Below are 22,847 nucleotides of genomic sequence, written 5' to 3'. Positions count from 1 at the left end.
GACATTTTGAGACGTGGATCTCCACATTACCACCTGGATCTAGTAGCATGTTTTGCTGTGCTCACGATGAGACTGGTGTTCTCCCTGCAGGGCTGGGGCCTCTGAGTCTGGTGACTCTGACAACAACAACAACAATGAGGAGGAAGGTGGAGATGAGGCAGAGGAGGATGATGAGTATGACGATGAGGAAGTCCTCGAATGGCATGAAGATGATGAAGATGACATAGATGAGGACGACTTCTTCTCTGATGACGATGAGTCTGAAAACCTTGAGAGGGATTTCAGTCCTTTTGACTAAATATCTGAAAATATTAAAGGAAGGAAATGTCAATCTGTGCAGGCACTGCAAACACCATATAACTATATTAGAAACAGTACTTAATAAACAAACAAATATCCATTAGAGAGCTTTGGTAACAGGAAAGCCATGGTCTTGTTTAAAGTGAGGCTGGCTGTGAGCCTTCACATTTCCGGTCAGCCTGTTTGTGCTGATCTTTCAGTTTTTGTCCCATGCCACAACTGTTGGATAGGGGGTACACTTACTTTTTCCTCTTATTGTTTATCAAATAGGTTTGAAATCCTAGAGCCTTTCATTATTTTTCACATTACTGTTTTGAAGCCGATGAGGGTTCCATGATCATCACGCATAATGAAGGATCCCTGTAAGAGGATACATTTGTCAGGTGTGACTGTATACTTTGGAACAAAGCCCATACTTTTGTTTAATACAGATGCTGCATTTTGATTTATCCAATAAAGGGATTTATAATCCAGTGCTAGTTTTAAGTTCATGGTTTTTATATCTGTTGTATACTGACATGTTGAGTTGGCATATGTCGTTCATTACCAAATGGTTTGCCTTGGTTTATTTTTTAATACATGGATATATGCCTTCAAAATGATAAAGAACACAATTAATCTGAATTGATTTCCATAGTGAAACTTAATACTGTTCAATTATATTTGGTTTGTTTAGTAGCCTACTAAAGACATCAGTAAATACATAATGTTTGAAGAGTGAAACATTTTCATGCATCTGGGTTAAAGGGTTGCAGATGGAGAACATTTTTTTTGGGGGGGGGGGGGGGGTGTAAGATATTTGGTGTGCCTGGCAGTAAGCCACAGCCCATCAGACTGACAAATCAGAAACATGTCGCCATCCTCTTAACCTCACTGCATATAACGGATTGAAAGTATCATAGCTCATGCATTATTTGCTAAGCGAAAACCTACATGCTTTTTTTTCTTGCTGGAAAATAGCATTTGAAATTTGTACATGTCAATGTTCATCTGTTTAATTGTTTGAGAGGTATCTGATATCTCAACATACTTTGCTCATAGAAGTTGAGATATCCTTATTCATACTGAGCATCTTCCAAAATGTTATCTTTCTGATCTCATTGTTGAAGTTGTGCATCTTCAGCTGACTAAATAAATGCTTTTTCTGCTACTGTACTGGAGTGATTTCATAACTATTACCTGATTTTAAATTGGAAGCATCCAGCAAGACAACCCACTTTCAGTTTAATTTTTTTTTCTCTTTTATGAAAGTCAATGAACTAAGTAGACCAGTGCACAACCATGGGAAAAACCGATGAGATTAGCTTAGTTGACATGTAAGCTATATTTCGTCTGCAATATTTATTGAAAACATACATTTGCACAATGACCACTTCTCTGAAATACATCGTTGCAGTTGTTGGTCAACTAGCTAATGAATTTCAGCCATATTAGCATTAATATGAAATCAGTCACAACACACAAGACATGGTATCAATAAGATGACCTGCCCAAAGACTACCTGCCCTTCAGGACACTTACAGCACACCATGTCACAGGAAGGCAAAAAAGATCAAGGACATCAATCACCTGAGCCACAGCCTGTTCATCCCGCTATCATCCAGAAGGCGAGGTAAGTAAGGCTTCATCAAAGCTGGGCCCGAGGGACTGCAAAACAGCTATCTCAAGGCCATCTGACTGTTAAATAGCCATCACTAGCCAGCTTCCACCCGGCTACTCAACGCTGCACCCTAGAGGCTGCTTGGAATCACTGGCCACTTTAATAATGGAAAGCTAGTCACTTTAATGTTTACAAACTGCTTTACTCTTTATATGTAAAAACTATATTATATTCTACTGTATTTTAGTCAATGCCACTGACATTGCTTGATCTAATATATATATTCCATTTTACTTTTATATTTGTGTGTATTGTTGTGAATTGTTAGATACTATTACACTGCTGGAGCTAGGAACACAAGCATTTCGATACACCTGCAATAACATCTGCTAAATATGTGTATTTTATTTTATGAAACAAGCTGAATGGAGCCATTTACCATTCCCCACATGGCAGTTTCATGTCATTCTTGCTAGCAATCTGGCCATCCAGAATCATAACAGGCTGGCTAACTTCTTCCCCATGGAAGCGGCACATCGTTTTCGTGACGTTGACAGACCATAGAAATGCATTTATTAATGTCTACATTCGTTTTTGCAGCATTTATTTTATTAAAGACACTTTAAAACATACTTTTAAATTATATTATGTGAGATAACTATACAAATGAAATAACAATTTTTCCTTAAAGTACACTTTTTTGAGATGACTAATGTTATTGTCCCCACTACAACAAAATACTTAAATACATGTAATTTTGTCATTGAAACATTTAATTGAAAAATGTAGAACTCCATTCATTCCTATGTAGGACTGCTCCGACTGCGCAGTGCCAATATGGCCGAATGGTGGCTTGAAAGCCTCTCAATAGTCCGGCACAGTGTACGCGTCATAATACCCATACAATCTATCGGTAAATCCGGTAGTGGTTTCAATCGTTTTTCCCCATTAATTTTACATCTGGGATTTTAGAACTACTTCATATAGTCTGTGTTTCGTGTAGGCCGGTGTGACGTTTTGATAGCCATGTAATTCTCTCTTGGAAAAGGTGAGTTTTCTCAATATATTCGCCGAAATTTACTCAACAAAACGCTAATTTAGCAACAGATAAGACCTAAAATACGACCAAAGATTTGTATAACTAAACCAAGAGACCACAACCTGTCGTTTCAAATGGGAATATTTGGCAGAGGATGATGACGAGGACCAAGCACGTGCCACCGAGATCCTGTAGCCTATATTTGCATATTTCCGTTTGGGAACGCCTACTCTGTGAAGTGCGCGTGTGCAATAATTCAATTCGCCTTTGTACTCCTTAGCAACGCATTTTTTTTCAACTTTGGCAAAGGGTAAAGTCTACATAACTTAGTCCACTCTGTGCATAACAGATTCAAGTTTTGGGACCAGAACTGCATTGAGATCAAATGTTTCATCGATGAGTAAATTAGCAGAATGTTGGCCAAAATCCATCTCGTTTCTGCCGGCCACTTGGCTTCCTCTCGCTACCATATTTGGTAGTGAGTGGAAGCCCACATGCTTCACATTTATACATCTGGTGAAATATCTGTCTCATTGTTCTATCTGTGCTACAACGGCAGTTGACTACATATTCCTGCAGGAAGCACCTACACGTCATCTCTAGCTGACGTCAGCTACCGTTTTATTTATTTTTATTTTATTTAACCTTTATTTAACTATGCAAGTCTGTTAAGAACAAATTATTATTTACAACGACGGCCTACCCTGGCCAAACCCTAACCCGGATGACGCTGGGCCAATTGTGCGCCACCTTATGGGACTCCCAATCACAGCCGGTTGTGATACAGCCTGGAATCGGACCAGGGTCTGTAGTGACTCCTCTAGCTCTGAGATGCAGTGCCTTAGACCACTGTGCCACTCGGGAGCGTTCAACAGCTCGATCAGAGACCTTTGTGCCCTATCCATGAATTTGCATCCCCTTTCTCTGTCTTAGCTAGCCACTGACTACACTTTTTACCTAGGTAGTTTAGCAGAGCAGTATAAATATAAAACATTTGTTTGTTTAACTTAGACTAGATAATTGTTTTTTACTGTATGTTGTATTTGGTGTCTATTTCAGATATTTTGGCGTTTTTCAAGGATTACTATATGAGCATTAAAAGGGGAGAAGACCACTAGAAGTCTGGCCATGTGAAGAAGTACAGCTATAGTGAGGAGCAATTAACCGGTTTGGTCAGGGCCAGCATGAGGGATAAACTTTATCCTGTGTCGGTGAGTGTAGCTATTAAGTTAAGTTTTAGCATCTAGCAATACAATGTGTTCTATACCGCTGTCAACATTCTACAAGGAAAGAGCCACTTGATCAATTTTATGATCATTAACAAGATACCAGACTTCTATGAGCGATAACTCAGTTCTAGAAGGTTGTCATTGATGCAAATTAATCTACCGATAGCTACTTTATTGGGGGAAAATGTACTTTATATGCCTGTGATATGTGGTTGTCCCATCTAACTATCTTAAGATGAATGCACTAACTGTAAGTCACAAAATTATTGAAATGTAAATGTAATGACCAGAGGCATGCATTCACACAGTCTTGATTTATAGGATCCTTTCCGCTATAGAATTGTCAAGTGGTAAAATCCAAACTTATCAATTAAACGTTTATGGAAAAACTGCACTTAAACATTCTACAGCTGTAATGTCATCAATCAAATCAAACTTGATTTAAATAGCACATTTCTTACAACGAATGCATTTCAAGGTGTTCAGTCGTTGGATGGGGTGTTGTCTGTAAAGTGGGGCACAGATAACGAAGAGGAGGGCATCAAGGCATTCAAAATGGCTACAGAGATGGATGTGCATGAGTCAGGGCTTTGGATCACGGGGTCTGGGATCCTGGGTGCCTTACCGGATGGTCTGGTGGGCACCACAGCAGTGGTGGAGATCAAGTGTCCCTATGGTGCAAAAGGGACCACACCATTGAAGAGGTAGTGAAGTCAAAGGATTTATATATTTCTATATCATGGAGGGAGGGTCTTACAGCCTCCGTGAGGTCCAAAGGCAGCTCCACATCACTGGAAGGGACACCTGCCTCTTTGTTGTGTGTACCACTAGAGCCTCCATCACTATCCCCATTCAGGGTAAAGACCTCTGGCAGACTCATATTGTTCCTCCTGTTAGTACCTGTTTTAAGGGAAGCTAACGGTCCAAAATCATTCCACATAGTTCACATACTAGAAAATGTCACATTTACATAAGTATTCAGACCCTTTACTCAGTTCTTTGTTGAAGCACTTTTGGCAGTGATTACAGCCTCGATTCTTCTTGGGTATGATGCTACAAGCTTGGCTCACCTGTATTTAGGGGGTTTCTCCCATTCTTCTCTGCAGATCCTCTCATGCTCTGTCAGGTTGGATGGGAAGCATCGCTGCACAGCTATTAAAAATGATTTATTTAACACTTTTTTGGTTACTACATGATTCCATATGTGTTATTTCTTAGTTTTGATGTCTTCACTATTATTCTACAATTTAGAAAATAGTGAAAATAAAGAAAAACCCTTGAATGAGTAGGTGTGTCCAAACTTTTGACTGGTACTGTATATAATGTGTGTTTATATGTGTGTGTGTAATGGGATGTATAAACATTATGGACAGTATGTGGATGGAATATGTAGTATATCTGAAGAATACGCAGGATAGAATAGTATATGTACCGCAGTAGTTCAATAGGATGACCTTGACTAGAATACAGTATATACAGTTGAAGTTTACATACACTAAGGTTGTCATTAAAACTCGTTTTTCAACCACTCCACAAATTTCTTGTTAACGAACTATCTCGTTGTAGAGTTAGTTTGGACATCTACTTTGTGCATGACACAAGTAATTTTTCCAACAATTGTTTACAGACAGATTATTTCACTTTTAATTCACTGTATCACAATTCCAGTGGTTCAGAAGTTTACATACACTAAGTTGACTGTGTCTTTAAACAGCTTGGAAAATGATGTCATGACTTTAGAATCTTCTGAAAGGCTAATTGACATAATTTGAGTAAATTGGAGGTGTACCTGCGGATGTATTTCAAGGCCTACCTCCAAACTCAGTGCCTCTTTGCTTTACATGGGAAAATTAAAAAAAAATCAGCTAAGACCTCAGAAAAAAAATTATAGACCTCCACAAGTCTGATTCATCCTTGGGAGCAATTTCCAAATGCCTGAAGGTACCATGTTCATCTGTACAAACAATAGTACGCAACTATAAACACCATGGGACCACGCAGCCGTCATACCGCTCAGGAAGGGGACACGTTCTGTCTCCTAGAGATTAACGTACTTTGGTGCAAAAAGTGCAAATCAATCCCAGAACAACAGCAAAGGACCTTGTGAAGATGCTGGAGGAAACAGGTAAAAAAGTATCTATATCCACAGTAAAACGAGTCCTATATCGACATAACGTGAAAGGCCGCTCAGCAAGGAAGAAGCCACTGCTCCAAAGCCACCATAAAAAAGCCAGACTACGGTTTTCAACTGCACATGGGGACAAAGATTGTACTTTTTGGCCATAATGACCATCTTTATGTTTGGAGGAAAAAGGGGAGGCTTGCAAGCCGAAGAACACCATCCAAACCGTGAAACATGGGGGTGGCAGCATCATGTTGTATGGGGGTGTTTTGCTGCGGGAGGGACTGGTGCACTTCACAAAATAGATGGCATCCTGAGGAAGGAAAATATGTGGATATATTGAAGCAACATCTCAAGACATCAGTCAGGAAGTTAAAACTTGTTCGCAAATGGGTCTTCCAAATGGACAATGTCCCCAAGCATACTTCCAAAGTTATGGCAAAATGGCTTAAGGACAGCAAAGTCAAGGTATTGGAGTGGCCATCACAAAGCCCTGACCTCAATACTACAGACAATTTGTGGGCAGAACTGAAAAAGCGTGTGAAAGCAAGGAGGCCTAAAAACCTGACTCAGATACACCAGCTCTGTAAGGAGGAATGGGCCAAAATTCATCCAACTTATTGTGGGAAGCTTGTGGAAGGCTACCCAAAACGTTTGACCCAAGTTAAACAATTTAAAGGCAATGCTACCAAATACTAATTGAGTGTATGTAAACTTCTGACCCACTGGGGATGTGATGAAAGAAATAAAAGCTGAAATAAATCATTCTCTCTACTATTATTCTGACATTTCACATTCTTAAATAAAGTAGTGATCCTAACTGACCTAAGACAGGGAATTTGTACTAGGATTAAATGTCAGGAATTGTGAAAAACTGAGTTTAAATGTATTTGGCTAAGGTGTATGTAAACTTCTGACTTCAACTGTACATATGAAATTGTAAAACAGTATGTAAACATTATTAAAGGGGCCAGTGTTTCATTATTAAAGTGACCAGTGTTCCATGTCTATGTACATAGGGCAGCAGCCTCTAAGGTCCATGGCTGATGGAGTGTCTTGGATTTATGTTTAGAATAGACCAGGAACTGGCAGACCCTGACCTCACTGTTAGAGGTTGTCTCAGGGAGAATGGGATATGGAAAAACACATTTCCGATTCACACAAGCATATTAATACACTGGTACATGTGTGAAATTGGACAGATTTAAATACACACTAGCTAGTTGTAGGTCCACACTACTATAAGCTATTCGCTGCACCAGCTTTAACATCTGCTAAACTGTGTACACACTAACTAGTACCACAGAGATTCTAAACCTAGGACATACTGTACTGTCTTTGCCAGTACCTAACTTCTCATTTCAAATGTAATTTCACCACCGGTGCTGTTAGTGGCGGTATTCGACCTTAATGAGCTCGAATGTCTGTTCTGAAAAGGTATCTGCTATATAGCTATTATTAACGTCGTAATTTCAGCATAGGCTGCTAGAGATAGTACAGTGCAGTTGCAGTGAGGGGGGTAGTGACTAGTTACCAATGTGCTTTTTGGTCTTAATTTAAGGTACATTTTTGGCATAAGGTTATCAGTGTGGTTAACGTTAGGGTTATGTTTAAAATCACATTTTAAGAAGATACATTGTATAAACTAGTGGCGACCCTTTCATATGATTTTATCGAATTTTTTCACAGTCTATGGATTTGGCGCTATCTACATCGGATATACGTCATGTCTCCACATCCACAATATCCGCAACAAGTTCGCTTGTATCTGGTGGTGTGAGGTTATATGGCTAGCTATATAGCTATCCCGCTAACGTGAGTTGTTTGAGTTTCCATATAACGTTAACCGAACATTTACCTATCAAACCACAAACTTGCAATAGTGAATACGTGCACCTTCATATATAGCAATATCAGAGATATTTACCTAGCTAGTATGGTAATCTAGCCAGCATTTCAACGTTCGCGTCCCCTTTGAAGGGTTCTTTCTGCTTACGTTAGCTTGCGAGCTAACTAGCTTTCATAAAACATTTCGAAATGGGACGAGGAGGTGGTCGGAAGCGTGGAAAAGGCAATGGACCTCCTCCATTTGACATGGGACCAAGGCGGCCTCATCCATTTGACATGGGCCCAGGACCAGGTTGGTGTGGGCCGTCTGGACCCTTTGGTCCTTTTCACGGTGGCCCCGGTCCACATCCTAACTTTATGGGAGATCCAATGATGCAAGGCCCCATGCCCCCTGATTATCACGGATATGGGCCAGGCTACGGGCCAATGGGTCCAGGTGGCCCCATGGATGGATACGGGCCAAGAGGCCCCATGGATGGGTATGGGCCAATGGGTCCAGGTGGCCCTATGGATGGATGTTTTGATGGGCCACCGATGGATGGACCAGGATTCGGGTATGGTCCAGGTATGCCCGGACCATATGATCCAATGATGGGCAATGTACCAGGACCAATGCCCCCTCCAGTTATGGCCCCGCCAGTTATGCCCCCCCCCAGGTATTCCGCCCCCTGGTATTCCTCCCCCAGGTATGCCGCCCATGGTCCCGCCTCTGGTGGACAACTCTGGCTTTCCTCCACCCTGGCAAAGCGAGGTAATGTTAGCTTGACAACTTGTAGTGCTTTCTGCATATGGCAAATTCTCAATGTTAAACTTGTAAAAAAAAAAAAAAAAAATTTAAATTGGTGTTATAATAACATGACATGGTTTGAATGTGCAATCAAGAAGAATTAGTTTGTTCTTCATGAATAAAATATTTAAATAAAAAATCATCCCTAAAATCAGTTCTGCCTCCTTCATGTAGGTAAACCCTTATGCTGTTCCTCCGCCGTCGTGGGTAAGAGCCACTGTGTCTGTCCTGTCATCTCTATGATACAATTTCAATAACATTTTGCTACTTACTCTCAACTTTTCACTGGCTCCTTTTCTCTTACCTGTCGGGAAACAGCCCGTTACGACAACAGCCCCCCTTCCGACTGAGACGACTGTAGTGCCTGATGTGTGGGGACTCTGCCGGGGCTCCGAGGTCCAACAACCTGATCCACCACAGACTGATGAACAGAAGACCAAAGTGTCCAAGAAGGACAAAAAATCATCAGGGAAGAAGAGCTACAATGACAAGTAATGGTCATTATGTCAACAAATTAGATGTCATCACTGTGCGATTAGTGTTTGATTGCGTACAGTAGTTGGATCTTCCATACGTTACGTTAGTTCTTCAGGAAGTTATGTTTATACGCATATATTTTTTTCCCCCTCTCAACACTTACAACTCATAGGCCTCCTCCACCTGGAAGATCCAAGGGGGTCATCTCATTCATTGGGGTAAGTCCAAATGCTGAGAATCCTGCTTGAATGGAAGGTTCTTAATCTCCACTAGTCAACATTGCATTCTCAAATTGTCCTCTCCTGTCCACAGCCAACTTACGGCTACATCGAAAGAGACGATCTCAAAAAATATTCCTTCACTTTTGATGCTTTTCTGGGAGTCCCCAAGAACATGATACCTGGGGTCAGGGTGCATTTTACAGCCTATAAGGAGAAGGTGGGTCACTTTAGAAACATTTTGCTGGATATAGTTCAAAGGAAAACATTCGAAGGAGTGTGAGACATTGGTTTTCATTGTATTTGTCTTTTTTATACTTCCCTGTATTGTAAACCCAGGCAGGGGAGTGTGCCACCGATGTATCTGTACCTCCAGGGGGGACTGAGGAGATTGACTCCACCATTATTGAAGGTTTTGTCTGCAATGCTATCCCGGAGCAGCAGGTGAGGGAACTCTGTAGCACAAAGATTTTCTAAAATCAATTCTTGACTTTATGAACATTTTCATCACTGCCACAACTAGATGTTTTGATTATTGTAAGTATATTTGATTCTATGTTTGGCTTGTTATGACTAATACTTGGCATCTCGTTTAAAAATGGCATAGCTGGTATTAACTGAATGTATGTGCCCCCACAGCCTGGTGCAAAGCAGAAACCTGGCCAAATTGAAGCCAACATCGATGGCAAGACAAGAGCGCTGCTTTACTCAGAGAAGGACAGCACCATCACCCTGTTGCAAGGGGACCATGTGACATTCAACTTGTTAACCGACATAGTTTCACAAAACATTAGAGCCACTAATATTCGGCCAAAGACACCACAGACTTTTAAGATCACTGGAGAGAAGAGGGAGGTGGTAAGTCTGAGTGGCACACCTATATTCTTACACTTTAATTTTGGTAAAAAATGTGGACGTAAACTCTGTTCCTGGAGAGCTGCACGCCTTTTATCCAGCCCAGTATGACTACACCCGGGTCAAATAATCATCTATTCAGGATCTTCAATTGAGACCACAATTATTTACGTCAAGTGTGTTAGAGCTGGGCTGGATGAAACTACTGCAAACAAAGTGGCCTAGTGGCACCAGAGTTGGCCATCCCTACTGTAGCTAGCTGTTGATATCTTTTTTGTTCTCTCAACCAGGGTGTGATAATGAGCGTAAAGGGTGGCTCTGGCACCATAATGGCAGCGAACCAGAACAACCTGCCCTTTGAGACCACAGAGAACATGAGTCTAACTGAGTTCGCTGTTATGGATGAGGTGGACTTTACAGTCGTCACAGTGAGTATACTGTGTCTTTCCCATCCACATAATTGATTGGCAAATTGAGTTTGTTGACACCGAATTAGGATCAGTTTGAACCTGGGAGTGATGTTTTGACCCTCTAAATGTGCAGATTTTGATCCTAAGTATTGCAATGTTTAAATTATTTGTTGATTGACTGATACATGTTACATTAACATAATGTCATTGTTTTCATTAGATCAAAGGGAAGGAGAAGGCCATCAGAGTAAGGAAGCTGAAGTGCTTGGTGACACTGGAAGACACCATGGAGAAGAAGGTTGAAGACACTGCAGGAAAAGACAAGGTGGGGCGCAGTTCAGTGCAAAATCTGATAGGTGGTGGAAAATCTGTCGTTCAGAGTTGATGACTTTCATCGGTGACATACCCAATCATGTCCTTATTACTGTCTCTCCAGTGGAAGCCAGTGGCCCCAGTGGAGGAGGTGCTGCCCCAGAGGACTGTGGTGTTTGAGGACGTTAGCACTGCGCAGCATGCAGGAACGGTCGTCAAGGCTGTCCTCAAGGTCTCCGACAAGAAGCAGGTACGGTGTATTACTAGAAGATTGAAAGTATAAATCAGACAGTATTGTTATGTGTTCTTGTTGGAAAACGTTTGGGTTGTCAAATCATGGATTTTAGAATATGTTATCTCCTTTTCCTTCCAGGAGCAGGGCCTTTTGGAGGCGTCGGTGGGCGGCACACAGAAACAGTTATCATTTGAAGCCACTGACATTCTGACTGACGCCACCATGTTCGACGGAGACAAGGTTCACTTTAACATCTCCACCAACCGTGAGACCAAGGAGGAGCGTGCCGTCAACGTGGAGATTCTCTCCGAGACGTTTGAGGAGTCAACAGAGCAACGCAGAACTGTAAGATCATGTTTAGCATGTGGTACATGATGCCTTTTAAGTCTGAGGCTGGCTAGGTTTTTCCACACTAAAGAAGGATGGGATGTTTTATGTAATGCCTTAATGGATTTGCACAGTATGTCTAAGTGAAGTGTTTTCCCTTCTAGGGTGTGGTGGTGCAAGCTGGGGAGCTGTCTGGGACCATTAAGTGCCATCAGAGCCCCCAGCTGCTCTTCTTCCGTCTGACTGAGGTCATGGAGGAGACGAAACTGGACATCTCAGAGAAGGTGGAGTTTAGTGTCATTCCGGTAAGTTTCCCTGGAGCTGTGATCCGATTGGCATGGGGAAGTTAATATCTGTTGGTATACTGTACATGCAAGTAGCTATTTAGAGAAATGTTGTTCTTTTGACCAGTTGTTTCCAACTTGAGGAACATGCAGTTACATTTCCATATAACCCACACTGCTGCTGTCATATGGATCGATTTAAATACTGTCCTCCACTGAGTCTGGTTCACAGGATGATTGTTTTCAAAAGAATGACAAAAGTTAAAGGCCCAGTGCAGTCAAAATTATTTTATCCTGCGTTTTGTATCATACTTGTACAACAGCTGATGAAACTAACACTGTAAAAGTATGAAAAAATGTGATCCGTTTTATTTCCCGATACTTGCTGATTGAAAATACAATCACCACAGGACCTTCTAATCAGCAGGTTTTGCAACGTTGGCAATATAAGTTAATAGACCATTAACAAAGCAAGTTCAAAACCTCTCTGCAAATAACAGTTAGTTTTCAGGTTACATATCCCTCCCTTTAAGCCCCTCCACTGTGGTGGATTGTGATCCCCGCGCCACAATCCTAACTGGTTAATGCAGCGCTTTGGTGCCCTTCCCCACTCCCCTCAGGCCAGACAGTCTTTGCAAAAACCTTGCTTGAGAATGAGTTTTAGCTAAAAAGCAACTTTTGTTGCTTTTTGACAATTTTAACGGAAAACTGTTAAAATAAGTTACTTAGCTAATTGTTTCCCAGAATTGATTTTGAGATAAAAACAACTGCGCTGGGCATTTTAACTCTTTCCATTTTCTCTTAGCTTGAAACAGCTGAAGGAGGTAACCAAGCGATCAGGATCAAACGCTTTATCGACAGTGTCTTCACCCGTGTGCCCAAGCTTGTGGGCGTGGCAGCAAAAGAAAAGGTTGGTTTATGATGGAACAAAAGCCTGTGACTTTGGTCAATGATGTTTAGTGCCGGGGGATGTCATATTGACTTAGGGGATAGACATGTTGCTGTCTCTGTTGTATTCAATTGCCTATTGTCTTACAGAAGAAGATGACCATCAAACTGATGAGAGACCCAAAACTGCTCATCAAGGGTGCAGGTGTCAAAGTAGAGCACGATGATGATCTTACGTGAGTTTGATTGTGCTTAGTAGTAGTATTGGTTCCAACATGAAGTCAAGGTAAAGTATCATTGCGTGACGATTTTGGATGTCATTTGTTAGCTCAAGCCACAAGTACCCTGAAATCTAAACGTTTAACAGATGTGCTTGAAGTCATTTCCCTCATTATTTTGTGCCCCAGCAACGACAAACCTGCCTTGGAGGAGTTGGACAAGATGAAAGCAGTCGTAAAAACTCTGCGGTCAAAAACTGCTGGCTCTGGATCTGGTGGCAAGGACTCGGACAGCAGCCGGCGGAGATACGGGCGCAGAAGCCGGAGCCCCAGCCTAGACCAGTTTGGCCGGGTGAAGAAAAGGCGGAGCACGAGCAGGGAGCGCAGAGAGCGGGGTGGTAGCAACAGGTACAGGAGCAGTCGCAGCAGGAGTCAGAGCAGGGAGAGGAGCAGCCGTGGGAGCAGGAGACGAAGCCACAGTCTGGAGAGAAAAGATTCCAAGCACAGGAGCAGCAGCAAAGAGAGGACATCCTCAAAAAGGAGCCACAGCAAGGAGCGAGATGGAAGCAGTCAGAGGAGCTCCAAGAACGGTTCAAGCTCGGGAAGTAAACCTCCAGATAGAATGAACGATGAGCTAGAAAGAAAAAAGAGGGAACTAGATGAGCTCAATGAGTTAATATACCGCAAGAGAGCCATGGTTGCCATGGAGCAACATGGTGGAGTTCCCAATTTCCTGCCAGAAGGGAAGCCTATGGAGAAGACCTGTTTTGACTACAATCATGGAATGCCAGAGCTTCCTCCACAACCTAAACCACCCACTGACATCAAACCCAAGTCCATTCTGAAGAAACGCCCAGACCATGTCACAGGGCCACTTTTCCCAATTCAGGTCAGTTATTCTTTCTAAACTTCTCTTTCAGTTAGAGAATAATTTGTTCTCGGGAATTTTATATAGTGCTTTATATAGTTTTCATATATCGATTTAAGAAACATATTACAGTCAATATTATTGTGATCAGCACGACATGAGACATTTTTGATTTGTATGACGTGGTGGGAAATTATTTTGTTTCTTTGCAGACTGAACCCCCTAAAGCTCAACCTCTTGATCAAAGGCTTGTGGAACAGTACGGTTATGACGTTGAGACGCCCTATAAACCACACTCTGCCCAACCACCCTTCACCCAAACATCCAGTCAGAAGTCCTATTATGAAGGTTCACCTGCTGGACATCCTGCTCCTGACCTATCTGCAAAGTATGATCCATATGAGCAGACTTCTAGAGAGCACCCATCACAACCTTCTCTAGTTCGCCAAACACCTCTTGACCCTCATTCTTCAAATCGACCTCCTCCCAGCCGAGAGTCACAGGAAAAGAACCCTAACTTGAACACCCAGCTCGCCCGTTTTCTCAACATCCTCAACAAAGGTGTGGATGCCGGTCTGCTGTCCACTGTGGTCAAGGAGTCTCGAGAGGAGATTGCTGGTATTCAGGAGGATAGTCCCATACCTCAAAAGTGTTATCGTAGGTCGCGTGAACGTGGGGATGAAGATCAGTACAAGGATGCCTACAGGGGAAGAGAGGAGGAGCCAGAGCGCCCACACAGGGGCTTCGACAGGGAGCGAGTGAAGATCTCCGACACTAAAGATGACCTCAGAGACGAAGACCGGCTGCTGCCTCACGAGAGAGCAATCCAGGACGGTGGTGGCTTTTCCGGAATTCTAGGAATGACGTCCCACACCCAGTTCCTGAGAGAACCTGAACGTGTGGAAGAAGAGGATGACTTCCTCTATGGGGGTAAAGCCCCAGCAGCAGCGGCTGAGGAGGAGCGCTATGAGAAACCTGGACGCTCAGACAGATCCAGGGATGACGGGAGGTCCAGTCCAGCCAGAGCCCCGGTGGAGGAGACCAAGAAGCAGGAGAGTCAGGACAAGACACAGCACTTCGACAAGATCAAGAGCCTGCTCCAGGCCATCGGCCTGAACCTGGACACCTCCGAGGTCACCAAGCTGGCAGACAGGACCCAGGAGCGCCTCTACGGGACAAAGTCATCCAAACACTCATCAGATTCCTCTGAGAGAGAGACGAAGCACTCGTCTAGGCGGGGAGATCGGCATCGGCGACGCAACACCGACTCATCTGATTCCGAACGCCTCCGGTCGGCCTCGCCCTCCAGGTCTTCCCAGCGGGAGGTGTACCTCAACCCCCAAGACACCCCGGAATATGGAGGGTTCCTTGACCCGGAAGAGGAGGCTGCCTTGGAGAAGGCAAGGCAGATGCAAAGCCTCACCAAGAAAGTGAGTGTCTCGCCTCCCACCACCTCCCCCACCACCTCCTCCCATCCTGGCACCTCCTATTCCACCACACAGTGGAACTTCCCTGAGAAGACACAGCCCATTGCTCCTAAGGGTTGGCCTAGCAAGGGGTCTAGTACCAACTATCTCTCATCACTGCCGCCCGGTCCCTTAAGTCCCCCCCCTAATATTTCCCCTGTCCCATCCTTGACAAACACACCTCATGTTCCAGCTGGTCAACAAGCAGCTGGGGTGTATACTTATACTTCGCCTGTGGGACAATCCCCTGGCTTACCCACGGCCTTGCCCACCGCTTATTATGGGCATCCTGGTGCCCCCATGATACCGTTTGCAAAGACTCAGCTCACACAACAAGTGAATATATTGAATCAGGTGACTGTATCGAATCCCACAATGGATGTCTTGAGTCAAATCCTCCAAGTCACCAGCCAGTCTAGATGCCTCAAGGTGATTGAAACAGTCAAAAGTGTGTCCGGTGCACAGCAGGATTCGCCAAGACATAGTATCGCCATACCTCTCCAGATCAACACACAAAGCCCTGATGCTGCAGCTGGACAGCCCTCGTCTCCCCCTCTATCACCAGAGACTCCAGGTCCACCAGTGACGGAAGACGATATCAAGGCCAAACAGAAGAAAAGGGTATGTTATGTTTTTGTTCATTCCATGTGTAGGAATTAGAAAAAGTTGTCTGATCATGTTCAGTTTGTGTATATTCTACCAGCCAGCAACCCACCTTCAGTCCTTGGTGTTGTTGACATTTGAATTACATTATAGGCCATTTTAAAGCTTTTTGGGGAGTTGTTTGACATTTTTAATTCCTGATAGTGCACTTTGGAAAAGTTCAGTGTGTGTCTGAACACACTTTTTGTATTCCCAATTATATAATATTAAATTGCTTCTGTTAACTTAATGTTCTGGATTTAGTGCACACTGACAAGTCAGTCCAAAGCTGCTGCATTTAGGAGTTGACTGTATTTACAGTGTGTGTGTGTGTGTCGCTTTGTAGCTGGAGCAGTTTAACCTGCGGATGAGACAGAAGAATCAGCAAAGAATGAACGATACTCGTGACAGTAGGAAGAAGAACGCAACAGGTAACCCTTAGTGAGGTTGACGTGTAGAGAGGTGTTCAGCCACACATTGTAGCCAAGGTTAAGATTAGGTGATACCAGAACTAGTCAGGAGCTATAGACAACTTAATTGATGCTGGGCGCTTAACACGCGTTCAAAGTACAGGATGAGATGTAGGTGTCAAGAACCAGCCATGGAGGGAACACGGATAGGTTTGAGGCTTCACTTAGACAGGTTTAATGTAGGTTTTACTTGCTCTTATTCCAGCCATGGTTAATCAGGTTTCAGTGATATCTTAGATAGCTTTAGCTATTATATTTCCTAGATGTACATTTTCTGTTTTTATCCTTGTGTTAGGGCTAGGTTTTTAAGTGTTCCTACTTATTTGCTTTGAAAGGCCTGGCCCTGTAACGATTTACCAGCTTGGCACTTGTCTTGATTTGTGTAATGCAAGTATGTCCTAATAGGAAAATGAGTTTCCATACTTGGTTTATGCTCATAAAAAAGTATTAAAAATATGTTTATTTATTGTGCATGCAATACAATTTTTTTAAGCATGAGGTCTTCAAGACTCAAGTGCTTTTGCTCAGATATACTAACAGAAACAATAGATAGGTATAGACTCCCATGTTCCTTTACTCTGGACAGGAGTTGCTCTAAAGACAGATATTAATGTTAGCTAGCTTTAACATGTAATGTTTTCTCCAACAGATAAAGGTAAGTATTTTAGCAGAGTTTACATCAACAGGTCTTAAGCTGTTGAGTTGCATTATTGTTTATGTGTAGTTCAGAAACGGGGATCAGGTAAGCTGTAGGAAGTCCGCAAAAGTGTTAGGACTTTTTTGGCAATATTAGACTTGCTATACATTTCTTGATTAGGGGAGTGGGTGTTCCAATCTCTACTGCTAGGGAGAAACTTTTACTTCAATGGGGGGACTTGTTAGTGTTGTTTTTACTCCAAAACAGGGATAAATATTGGGACTGCTGTCAATCTGACAACTAGCTAGGGCCTGAATAATGAGGAAATGAGGGTGTGATGTGGTAGTGCTACGTTAAGAAGAGTAAGCTAGGTCAGACTGCAGATGGTGTCATTTGCTATTTAGCTTTAGTGTATAAGCTATCATTAGTGTCAAATATTTCTCATACCTCAGTTCATGAGGATAATGTTTTTTATAGTACTAGACTAGGTTAGCTAACTGCAGGAGGGCATAGTCTTGAGTGTCAGCTCCATCAGTTCTGAGCCAAAGATGGAAGATAAACAGCCAACCAGCAGCCTGCAGAGTCCCAAGAGCTGGAGCGTCAGTAACGTCAACCTCGCAGAGCCCCTGTGATGCTAACCCACACATGTACCCTGTGTTATTGTTGCGTTTTTACAGGAAAAGTTCCCAAAGTTACCTTTGCAAACACAGAGCCTAGGAACGTGTGGATCTGTGGCCACTCGCTTATATATTGGGCAGAGATGAGGGCCAAGTCGCCCGAGATTGGCATGCAGCTGGGCATGGACCCCAGCAGTGTGCGGGTGTGGTGGAAGGGCACACAGGGCATGACGTGGGCCCAGCTGCTGCCCCAGCTTGACCAGCTGAAGATCAAGTGGCCCAGCCCAGACGTGGTCATCCTGCACCTGGGCGGGAATGACCTGGGCACCCACAACCCTGAGGCCCTTCTGGCATCTGTGAAGAAGGACCTGACCTCCATGAGGAGCATTTTCCCACAATGCCTGTTGGTCTGGTCTGACATCTTGCCCCGGATTTCCTGGAGGCACACAGAGGACAGTGACGCAGTGGACAATGTTAGGGCGGCCATCAACAGAAGAGTTCACACCATCATCGCTGAGCTAGGTGGCACTGCTCTGACCCATGACAACATCATGTGTGGCTCAGACGCAGGCCTGTACAGGCCAGATGGTGTTCATCTGTCTGGTAAAGGTATTGATACTTTCAACTTGAACTTGCAGGACTTTTTGGAGAAGTGGGAGACCGAGGCAAGCAATGGTCCTGTGATGAGTTAAGAAATGCCCAATGAATTCGTTTTTTATTGGGGACGGTTTTATTTTCATTTCTCTGTTACCTTACTGTGCTGGAGCGCTGGATACCAACCTACGGGTTGATTTTAGATGTAATGTTACTTCATTGCAAATAATACATTCTGTTATGGTAGTATCCACTTTGATTAACTGCTGTATGTAATCTTTTTGTTTAAGTTTTAGCATACTGATGATTAGCATGTTGTTTATCCATAAAATGCTAGGCTTTTACTTATTGTATGAATTTTGTTGGACAGAAACAAATAAACTAGATAATTGGAAAATATCATGTGCTTGGCATTTCATTCTGCTCTGAAGCCTCTGAGATATGAAACTTGTGATAGAAGAGGCATTCAAACTAGGATGTCTGTAAATTATGGCGGTAAAAGTGAAGGTCTTTTAGTTAAGTGGAAATTCTAACATTGTCTCTTTCTTGTCAAAACATATACTCACTCAATTTTTAAGTTAACTGCAGAAGAAGAAGAAGGAAGATGACTTTATTGTCCAAAGTACACAAATATCCAACGGAAATTCTACAGGTATACAAGAGGTAACTTTTGTTTGTACTCTGTTGCTAGAGCTTTTCTAGTGTAGTAGTTAGCTAGCAGATTGGCCACTCCAGGGTTCTCTTATGTAATACTTTACCTTTTATTTCTGTAACTTAATGTTCTCTTCTTGTTTAGTTTTTTTCACTATCCAAGCTGTAAGTTTGCTTGTTGCTGACCAGCGCCAAGCTTTTTCCCTCCTACCTACCTAGGGTCTCTTTACCTTTACCCATTTTCTAGGATGATCTCAGGACTAGGCTTTGAACATCCAACATAGCAAAGGTAACACAAGTTCAGCTGAATTAGATTTTAAAAAGAGAACATTTTTATTTTTGTCACTTTTTGGAAATGATACAGCATTCAATAACAAAGATCTGTGCAATCCAGTGTTGCTGTACAGTGTAGTACTCTATTCCAGATGTAATTTTGGAAGTTCTGTCACCATACCTTTCTGTGATGTTTCTGTATTATTTTCATCAAAATATAAAATGATGTACATAGGTGACCGTGAGGTGTGCATGTTGAGACATCTGACGTTGTTGAGGTAAACATGTAGTGCACAGAGCGTCAAGATCGATGAAAATTCACCCTAAAGATTATTTTCAGAACAAACAAAAAAATTGCATCTGGGTAAGTTTTTGTTGTTGTTGTTGTGTGTGTTTAGTTGCTGAAAGAATGTTTCTTAAATAAATGTACACCTCTGTCATAAGGCTTGTTACTAAACGTACTGCTATTCTCATCGTTTCAATCGTGAAAGATCATCTTTCTATGGTGTGACAATAAACACCAGACTATTATGAAGATATGACTTGTGTCTTTAATTATACATTAGATTGACAGGCTACTCGAACCTATTCCATGTTGGTACTACTTCGACACAAACAGTACGTTTACAGTGTAGCCTGGCTAATACATGGATGGAAAGTCTTAACCCCTTAAAAAAAAAAGCAGTTTGCTGCCTTAAAATTCAAAAGGGATGCAATTTGATTATTTTACCCCTACAGAACTACGCAACCAACAAATTAAGAAAATATAAAATACTGATATAATTGGATAAGTCTCCACCCCCCTGAGTTAATACTTGGTGGACTTTTACAGTCATTACAGCGGTGACTTATTTAGAATAAAATTCTACCACCATGCACAACTCTTAGGGCAACACAGTATAGCCATTGTTTTTGTCAAAATTACGCAAACACATACATTTGGTTGGGAATCATTGATGGATAGTGATATTCAAAAAAGCCCTTTTGTGGGGGGGAAACTAATTCTGATTGGCTGGATCTGGCTACTAAGTCAGACCAGGCCCACCCATGGCTGCGCCCCTGCCCAGTCATGTGAAATCCATAGATTAGGGCCTAATGAATTCATTTCAATTGACTGATTTCCTTATGAGTTGAAGTTTATTTTTACAGGGACAGTGCACATTAATCAACGTTTCAGTAAAAGTGCCAGAAGATAGCTCTATTTGGTAAAAGACTAAGTCCATATTATGGCAAGAACAGCTCAAATAAGCAAAGCGAAACTACACTCCATCATTACTTTAAGACATGAAGGTCTGTCAGTCTGGAAGATTTCACTAACTTTGAAAGTTTCTACTAGTTAAGTCGCAACAACCATCAAGTGCTATGATGAAACTGGCTCTCATGAGGACCACCACAGGAAAGGAAGACCCAGAGTTACCTCTGTTGCAGAGGATAAGTTCATTAGAGTTACCAGCCTCAGAAATTGCAGCCCAAATCAATGCTTCACAGAGTTTAAGTAACAGACACAGAATTATTTCACTTATAATTCACTGTATCACAATTCCAGTGGGTCAGAAGTTTACATACACTAAGTTGACTGTGCCTTTAAACAGCTTGGAAAATTCCAGAAAATGATGTCATGGCTTTAGACGCTTCTAATAGGTTAATTGACATCATTTTAGTCAATTAGAGATGTACCTGTGGATGTATTTTAAGGCCTACCTTCAAACTCAGTGCCTCTTTGCTTGACATAATGGGAAAATCAAAAGAAATCAGCCAAGACCTCAGAAAAACATTGTAGACCTCCGCAAGTCTGGTTCATCCTTGGGAGCAATTTCCAAACGCTTGAAGGTACCATGTTCATCTGTACAAACAATAGTACGCAAGTATAAACTTCATGGGACCACGCAGCCGTCATTCCGCTCAGGAAGGAGACGCGTTCTGTCTCCTAGAGATGAACGTACTTTGGTGCAAAAAGTGCAAATCAATCCCAGAACAACAGCAAAGGACCTTGTGAAGATGCTGGAGGAAACGGGTACAAAGGTATCTATATCCACAGTAAAACGAGTCCTATATTGACATAACCTGAAAGGCCGCTCAGCAAGGAAGAAGCCACTGCTCCAAAACCGCCATAAAAAATCCAGACTACGGTTTGCAACTGCACATTGGGACAAAGATTGTTTTTTAGAGAAATGTCCTCTTCTGATGTAACAAAAATAGAACTGTTTGGCCATAATGATCATTGTTATGTTTGGAGGAAAAAGGGGGAAGCTTGCAAGCCGAAGAACACCATCCCAACCGTGAAGCACGGGGGTGGCAGCATCATGTTGTGGGGGTGCTTTGCTGCAGGAGGGACTGGTGCACTTCACAAAATAGATGGCATCATGAGGGAGGAAAAGTATGTGGATATATTGAAGCAACATCTCAAGACATCAGTCAGGAAGTAAAAGCTTGGTCATAAATGGGTCTTCCAAATGGACATTGACCCCAAGCATACTTCCAAATTTGTGGCAAAATGGCTTAAGGACAACAAAGTCAAGGTATTGGAGTTGCCATCACAAAGCCCTGACCTCAATCCTATAGAAAATGTGTAGGCAGAACTGAGAAAGCATGTGCGAGCAATGGGCCTACAAACCTGACTCAGTTACACCAGATCTGTCTGAAGGAATGGGCCAAAATTCACCCAACTTATTGTGGGAAGCTTGTGGAAGGCTACCTGAAACGTTTGACCCAAGTTAAACAATTGAAATGCAATGCTACCAAATACTAATTGAGTGTATGTAAACTTATGACCCACTGAGAATGTGTTGAAAGTAATTAATAAAAGCTGAAATAAATCATTCTCTCTACTATTATTCTGACATTTCACATTCTTAAAATAAAGTGGTGGTCTATCTGACCTAAGACAGGGAATTTTAACTTGGATTAACTGTCAGAAATTGTGAAAAACTGTATGAACTGTATGTGTTTGGGTAAAATGAAACTAATGCCAACATTTCTCCCAAATTCCAAATAAAAATATTGTCATTTAGAGCATTGATTTGCAGAAAATGACAACTGATCAAAATAACAAAAAACATGCAGTGTTGTCAGACCTTGAATAATGCAATGAAATTAAGTTGATATTTTTAAACAACACAATACCAATGTTTTAACTTAGGAAGAGTTCAGAAATCAATATATAACCCTGATTTTCAATCACAGCTTTCATGCGTCATGGCATGCTCTCCACCAGTCTTTCACATTGATGTTGGGTGACTTTATGCCACTCCTGGCGCAAAAATTCAAGCAGCTCGGCTTTGTTTTATGGCTTGTGACCATCCATCTTCCTCTTGATCACATTCCAGAGGTTTTCAATGGGGTTCTGGTGGTCCTCCATCCACACCTTGATTGACCTGACTGTGGCATGGAGCATTGTTCGACTGAAAAAAATTATCTTCAGAGTTGGGGAACATTGTCTGAGCAGAAGGAAGCAAGTTTTCTTCCAGGACAACCTTGTAT

The 22,847-nt window shown here is 42.3% G+C and overlaps 2 protein-coding genes across 2 annotated transcripts in view; both read left to right on the top strand.

The window, feature by feature from the left end:
* The window catches only part of LOC106605930 (cullin-9), a 41,886-nt gene extending 40,431 nt beyond the window's left edge, over positions 1–1,455 (top strand). The window contains exon 41 of the mRNA XM_045720225.1: positions 91–1,455. Coding sequence (XP_045576181.1) covers positions 91–298 — 208 coding nt within the window. The 3' untranslated portion in view covers positions 299–1,455. The remainder of the gene's footprint in view (positions 1–90) is intronic.
* Positions 1,456–7,778: 6,323 nt separating this feature from the next.
* LOC106605925 (uncharacterized) lies at positions 7,779–18,842 on the top strand. The gene is made up of 18 exons (XM_014201929.2): positions 7,779–8,889; positions 9,100–9,132; positions 9,244–9,416; positions 9,575–9,620; positions 9,715–9,840; positions 9,960–10,064; positions 10,260–10,478; positions 10,766–10,903; positions 11,106–11,210; positions 11,322–11,447; positions 11,571–11,777; positions 11,924–12,064; positions 12,849–12,953; positions 13,082–13,167; positions 13,339–14,038; positions 14,230–16,104; positions 16,472–16,556; positions 17,910–18,842. The coding sequence occupies exons 1-18, from the start codon at positions 8,737–8,739 to the stop codon at positions 18,539–18,541; spliced, it is 5,055 nt and encodes a 1,684-aa protein (XP_014057404.2). The 5' UTR covers positions 7,779–8,736; the 3' UTR covers positions 18,542–18,842.
* The last annotated feature ends 4,005 nt before the right edge of the window (positions 18,843–22,847 follow it).

Source organism: Salmo salar, chromosome ssa01 (assembly GCF_905237065.1).
Source record: "Salmo salar chromosome ssa01, Ssal_v3.1, whole genome shotgun sequence".
NCBI classification, from domain to species: Eukaryota; Metazoa; Chordata; class Actinopteri; order Salmoniformes; family Salmonidae; genus Salmo; species Salmo salar.
This window is presented reverse-complemented; position numbering and strand designations above follow the sequence as displayed.

What these genes read in the sequence shown, in the direction of transcription:
- LOC106605925 (XM_014201929.2), top strand. Translation starts at nt 8,737, where the DNA reads ATGTACCAGGACCAATGCCCCCTCCAGTTATGGCCCCGCCAGTTATGC. An exon ending in TGGACTTTACAGTCGTCACA is followed by an intron (nt 10,904 to 11,105) that starts GTGAGTATACTG and finishes TGTTTTCATTAG; the next exon opens with ATCAAAGGGAAGGAGAAGGC. An exon ending in TAGGAAGAAGAACGCAACAG is followed by an intron (nt 16,557 to 17,909) that starts GTAACCCTTAGT and finishes GCGTTTTTACAG; the next exon opens with GAAAAGTTCCCAAAGTTACC.